Source organism: Myotis davidii, unplaced genomic scaffold (assembly GCF_000327345.1).
Source record: "Myotis davidii unplaced genomic scaffold, ASM32734v1 scaffold428, whole genome shotgun sequence".
NCBI lineage: Eukaryota > Metazoa > Chordata > Mammalia > Chiroptera > Vespertilionidae > Myotis > Myotis davidii.
The window spans coordinates 1,316,937-1,323,583 of record NW_006299834.1 but is presented as its reverse complement, the minus strand read 5'-3'; the positions used below and the strand labels follow the sequence as shown (position 1 = coordinate 1,323,583).

At 57.6% G+C, this 6,647-nt stretch overlaps 1 protein-coding gene across 1 annotated transcript in view; it reads right to left on the bottom strand.

Annotated features, from left to right (window-relative positions):
• Positions 1 to 4,019: 4,019 nt before the first annotated feature.
• Positions 4,020 to 6,647, bottom strand: part of ARFGAP3 (ADP ribosylation factor GTPase activating protein 3) — a 50,026-nt gene continuing 47,398 nt past the window's right edge. Inside the window, exons 14-15 of the mRNA XM_015571939.1 lie at positions 6,211 to 6,335; positions 4,020 to 5,046 (exon numbers count right to left, since the gene is read on the bottom strand). Of these exons, the coding sequence (XP_015427425.1) occupies positions 5,029 to 5,046; positions 6,211 to 6,335 (143 nt within the window). The 3' untranslated portion in view covers positions 4,020 to 5,028. The remainder of the gene's footprint in view (positions 5,047 to 6,210; positions 6,336 to 6,647) is intronic.

The following is a 6,647-nucleotide window of genomic DNA, read 5'->3' as shown; positions in this document are numbered from 1 at the left end:
GGCAGCTCTATTACTCACCCTCTGGTTTCCTGGCTCGAGCCCCTCTGACGGCCACTTACGGGATGATCCCCGGTTTCTCTTCCGCGTTCCCTGCCCGCAGCCCACAGCCTGCCCCAGCCTGGCAGCGGCTGAGAGGCCTCGGGGACGTCTTACCGGGGACAGCCAGGAGACCCGGGTTCAAGTCTGGACCCCGACGCCCTTGCTTCTCTGGGCTTCGGTTTCAGTTGGCGAAACGAGGTGGAGCGGGCCCTCAGATCCCGCCCGCCCGCCAGGAGCGAGGCTGGACCTGGACAAGGTGGGAGCTCCGAGGCCTCGGGCCTCTGCTCCTCGTCTCAGGTTTGGCGGCGTCAAACCCCAAGTCCATCACCCAGGTCTGAGAGCGACGACTGCAGAGGGAGCTCTGGGCCTTGGCCCGGACACTGGGGCCGCATCTCAGGGCGGGCGGGGGTGGGGGTTCCTGTGCCGGGCTGGTTAGGGAGGTCTGGGCAGGTCATGCCCATCCCCCAGGAGATTGTGAACAAGCCCTTTAATACCTTGGCATCTCTGAACCCGTTCCCTCATCACCCCACCTCGCCTAAGGGCCTGAGGCTGCACACCTACTGTGTGCTGGGGCCCCTCCAGGGGAGCTCAGCTGTTTCCTGTGGTTCCCCACCCCCCCTGCCACCTCAAGGTAGTGGTACTGCTCTTCTCTCCACAAGACCGGGTGAACGGCGAGGGTGTCTGCACCCCTCATACCTGTTCACCCCTGGAACCAGCTCCTAATCCTCCCTCTGAGGGCTCCTGACTGGCAGAGGTGCCCGCGGGGAGCGGCAGGAAAGAGAGATGAAGCTGGCTGCCCGGGCTGGCGAGGGGCAGGGCCGGGGGAGGCCCCTGGGGTCTGGGGCCCTTGCTGGGCGCTCAGGCTCTGGAGCAGAAAGGAGCCAATGCCTCCATAATTTTATCTGTGTGGCATCTAGGTCTGAAGGAAGCACCTGGATGGTGTTGTGAAAGGGTATGCATTGATTATTCCATCCTCAGGTCTTAGATGCCATGCTTTTACAAGGCAGGATCTATAAATCCAGAGGGATATACTTTAAGCATCAGGGAACTCTAAATCCTACCAGGAGTCAACAATCCTTACACATCAACTTCTGTTTCCAATCTGCCATAGAAACCTTTGGACCACTTTACCCAGATCTGGGCATAGGATACATTCAAAGACACTCTGCCTACTCAGACTAACTAATCCAGATACAGTGATGACCTGAGGCAATCAAACCCAGGAGTAAGTGGGGGCTCCGGGACCCCATTGATGGCAGGGTGCCCGGTAGTGAGGATGTAAACCCAGGTGGAGCCCTGGGTGCTGAGCAGACACACGACCTTCCCCAGCCGGGCCCTGAGGGAGGCAGCGCCTGTGCCCACGGGTGTGGTGGAGACCAGGGCACAGCCACCAGGTGACAGGAAGGGCAGCCGGTGGAGAGAGGAACTGGGCTCAGGGCTCAGAGGTCACGTCTGGTGCAGGCGGCGCTGCCGGGACGAGTCGGGGAGGGGGCCTCTGAGGGCGGGCCCTCAGCACAGCGGGCTCCTCGCGGGGGCTGGACAGTGTCCCCACCTCCCCCGCCTGAGGGGTGCGTCCAGGCCCCGGAGAGGGACCAGCACAGACGGAGGGGAGGGAGGGACGGGCCACAGAAGCTTGTTTGCAAGACCAGCCTGGTGGCCGGAGACCCCTGGTGTCTGCTCCCCACTATCCCTGTCCGTCTGACCGTCCATCCGTCCGTGCCAGGTCCCTGCTGGCCTTCCTGCCACGGCGCCCGGCTTTAGGGAGACACATGGCCTGGGGAGGCAGCGATGAGAACCACAGAGGAAAGGAGGCCGGGGTTCTTGTTCCGGCATCAGGAGGCTGTGTGCAACTTCAGTCCAGAGACGAAGCATAATTTTGAAAGGCATTGGGGGTCAGAGGAGCCTAGTTTAAAAGAAACTAAGGTCTCCTCGTCTCAGGACCCCGTGCTTTTTATTAACACAAACTGTCCTGAGGGAGGCGGAGATAGACACGCCAAAGGTCAGGGTTTCCTATAGGGAGTCCATTGTCAGTTTGGGGAACTGCCTACGGTGTTCAGGTGTTTGGCCAGCAGGAGGCAGTAACATGTGGATGAAGATGCCCTGAGCTGTCTGGCAGCAAACCATCAATTTAATGCATCCTTTTCAGGTTTGGGAAATGCCATCAGCCACTCCCAACAGGTGACAGCAGATGTGACTCAGCCCTTGTTGCATCCCCAAGTTCCATCAACCTTTTGATGAAACTCTTGAAATTATGACCTGCTGGAACTGGCTTCCCGCAAAAGGGGAAGGGAAGGAGGGGAGGGGAAGGAGGGGAAGGAAGAGAAGAGGGGGGCGAGCACGTGGCCTCACAACCACCCACAGACTCAGCACAAGCAGCCGTCTGGCTCCTGTGACCGCAGAGCAGAGCAGAGGTCAGGGCTGGGGAGGGCCAGCACTGGGTCCTCAGAGTCTGACTGGGGGGTCAGTCACCCCGACTCCCAGTGGCAGGCTTCCCCGAGGCCAGGGTGCCCGAGTCCTGCCCCTGCCACCGCCACCGTGCATCCTGGGGGATGGGTGAAAGTCCACCCGCCGTAGCAGCCTCTTTGGTGTGGTCATGGGCCCCCCGTGGGCGCTGGGGCCAGGCTGTGGGCAGGAGGGGCTGTGAACTGCCCGGGCAGCACTGCAGGACTGAGGGCACTCACACCAGCGCCCCATGTCCCGGCAGAGCGGGCGCTGGGGAGCACCGAGGCCAGCGGCCCGGGAGGAGCGGGGCTGGCTCTGCTCTGTCCCCGCGTCCCCCGGCTGCTCCTCCCCGTCTCTGGTCTCTGGACTCTGCCGTCCTCGTCTCCAAGGCAGCACCCACACCTGTTTGTTTACCTACGTTCCCAACGGCTCTTCAAGGAGATAAAAACGTCCCAATTCTTTCTGGTGGGAGCTACGGGAGCACCCCCTCCCCTCCTGCTCCGCTTCCCCCGTTCCCCAGAAACATCTGGCCCTGGATTGTCAAATCGCCGTGCTCTTCACTATATAAGCACTCACGCACGTTGTTCTAACACAACACTGAGGCCACACACACACACACACACACGTACACACATGCACACGCGTGCACACATGTACACACACACGCACAAAGGCACCTGTGCTGGGGGTAATGAGCCCCCCTCCGCTCAGAAACACCTCCCGCCAGGCGCTGAAGCTGGGGCCCTGGCGAGGGGATGGGGGGCGGCTGCCCAGGCCCCATGAGGACCCCGAGGCTGAGGAAGAGCAGGGCACACTCAGGAGCGACCCACCGCCCCCTGAGGAATGGGAAAGAGCCTGTGCCGGTCGCCTTCCACACGCGCCCCAACCAGGTCTGGGGTCGAACCCGCAACCCAGCAGGTTCCTGGGACACGGACCCAGCCAGGCACCCGCCGGGGGCAGGACACCCCGTGGGAGGACTCCTCACGGACACGGCTGGGCTGGGCTGGGCGCTGCCCTCACTCCCGCGGGCTGTTTGGAGACAGGCCCCCCGACGCACCTTGACCTTGACCTTGACCTTGGGCCTTTGGCCTCCGGGATGCTGTGTCGCATTCTGCTGTTAAGCCCCGCCTGTGGGGTCTTGTTATGAGAGGCCCTTGGGCTTGAAAGATGCCTCTGCTCACCTCACTTTCAGCAAGGACTCCCCCGCCCCGCCCACTGCGCTCCCTCAGTTAATGACGAGACATCAGGCCCCAAACGTACATTAAAAACAGACCCGGCGAGCCCTGGCCTCTGGGCACACGCCTGGGTTGCAGGTTCAAACCCAGCCCTGGTTGGGGCCTGTGTGGGAGGCAACCAATGGATGTATCTCTCTCTCTCCCTCCTTCCCTCCCTTTCTTAAAAGAAAAAAAAGGAAAAAATACCCTCAGATTAACAAAACAAAACAAAACACCAAGTCCAGCGTAGTTGTGTCATTCAAATGCACGCCCATGTCACACCCGTGAGCCCCCATGTACGATCATTCGTCTCATAAACTTTGGTAAAAAAAAGTCGGCAACGCACCTGCTGCAACTGTTTATTCAGAGTCTGATCACTGGAGCTTTAAGAAAGATTCACAAACTACTCAGCTGAGGCTGTGTCTCTGGTTCATCACATTCCAATACAGTTCACTGTTCTGAACAATGCGTCCGATGCTGTCGGACACACAGCCAGGCTATTTTATTTATTTATACACATTCTGTAATTTTTTAAAAACAAATATTAAGATAGAAAATATTAACAAAACTACCCAATTACTACTATTTTCCCACGTACTGAAATGTTTCCCGTGAGTGTATCATCTTACCTTATTCATTTTTAATTCTGAACATTCTATCGATTTATAAATGCACTTAGGGAGTTCTCATCTTATATTTCGCATAGATTCAAACAGCCACACCTTGTCAAGAGATTAGTTCCCTGGCAACGCAGAAACTTAGGTTTGTTAAAAGCACTCACTGAAATTATTTTTGAATTTACAGATCATACAAAATAAACCATTTACAAGGGGACAGGTGACTTTAAACATTATTTTGAAATCACCTGTGTGCAAATATAAATGAAGCAATCTGTCAATTAGACACCAGTCACTTTGGTCTTTTGTTTTTATTTTTTGCTCCATTTTTACTGAGATGTCTGTTGTGAATTTCGTTTCTCCAGGCCCAGCTGGCACCGGCGGATTCCGAGTCCCTAGCCCATGGTCGTACACGCTGAGAGCCCCACACAAGGCTCTCTGTTCGCAGGGGGTGGGAGGGGCCGTGTCTCCAGGCCCCCAGCTGTCAGAACTAAAGATTCCAAGAAAATAAAGCGAGGATATGCGTGGACGGCAAAGAGGGCATGTGCAGGAAGTGACAGAACAGAAATGACAAGAAGGCTTCTACACCAAAGGGAAGGTGACGGCAGCCGTGTCTAGGCCGCGGGCCGAGGCAGCAGAACGGGCCGTCTGCGCTGCAGTCTGCGGGCCTCGGTCCCTTAACGAGGAATTTCTCCAGGAAGCACATGACATCAGGATTAGGAACCATAGCGGTCCTACGGAGAGAGAGAGAGAGCCCGGGTGAGAGTCAAGTCCTCACCTCATTGCCGCCGCCTGGCTCTGCCTGGGGAGCCCAGAGGCAGGTGCGAGGGGACAGAGGAGCACAGTGGAGGCCCAGCCGGACTCTGGTTTGCTGAAGGGCGCACTCCCGCTCTCTGCGCCTCCAGGGCTCACCTCCAGGTGAGGAGGATGGGATGCTCATCTGTCACCAGGACGGTCACCTTCGTGGCAGGACTGATGGGCTCAGCTCCCCGGGGACGTGAGCAGCTCTGCCTCCCAACCAGACACTCACTCCCCGCCGGGCCTCAGCAGGGGGCTCCGGAATTCTCCGGGGGGCCCGCCCCCTCCTGGGAACCCTGCAGGCACCAGGCCCCACCAGGCCCTCCTCCTGGGGCCATTTCTTTTTTCTTTTTGTGCTCCAGGTGAGGCTCGAACTCACAACCTCGGCATTATAACTGGGCCCACGTCTTACATTCGCAACAGAGTCCCTGGCAATAACCTGACGTGAACAGAAGGCTCAGAGAGCAGCCTTTCGCCCAATCAGGGCGGCCTTGGGCTGCTACACAGGGTGGGCAAAGGAGGTGCACAGGTGTGTGGGAAGCAACAGTAATTATAAGTAATAACAAGAATGACCCTGAGCCTGCGCTCCCCACCGGTACACCAGCTGCCGCCTGCCCGCCCAGAGGTGGGAGTGCTCTCGAGAGCCAGCCGAGAATTGTGACGTAAATTCCATGTATTCCCATGGCAAAGAATGTGGGCTTTGAAGAATTTTTACTCACACGGAAATGCTCATATAAATGCAGGATTGCATATACACAATGTAATCTTTTTTAATTTGGAAAAGATATGCATAGAATGCCTTTTAAAGATTAAAAAAAAAGTCATTTTTACTTTCTTAATATTTCTGTTCCAATGTAGGAAAGGAGTGGATAAGGACATGATAATTCCTGTAACAATTCCCCCAGGGTCATAAATTAGAAAGTTTAAACAAGCAGGAAATGGTAACTTGATTTTTGTGATGTGCTGGGTCACACGTAGCAGACATCTAGATCAGTGACATAAAATCGAATTTCCTTGCGACTGAAGAGTGGCCCCAGTCTCATTTTCACAACCACGAGCCCACCCTCCTCCTCAGACCCCGTCCTCGCAGCCCCACGGACCTGGATGGAGGTCATGACTCCGTTCGCGAAGACGGACAGCTTCCCGGCGACGGACCTCACGCCCTCCTTCAGCTGCGCCATGTCGGGGGCCGTGGGCAGCACACTCGAGAGGTTGTAGTTTCCTGCACACGGAGCAGGCGCCGTGGTCACTGCCCCAGGGCAGCCGCCCAGTGACGACCCCGATGACCCAGAGATGGTGGGTCCCCCGCCCCCTGCTTCCCAGGAGCAGCCGGTGTGGCAGGGACAGGACGCTGCATGGGTCAGGACTCGGGTCCCAGCACAGCCCCACGTCCTGCGTCCACGACCAGCTGCATGGCCCCACCCAGGAGGAGGGTGGCCCGGTCTGAACCGTCCTGGTTCGGCCGGCGTGGCCACTGCCAGCTGGTGCCGCTGCAGAGACCCTCCCCCGCCCGCGCCCTCTTCCTGCAGGTGCCTCA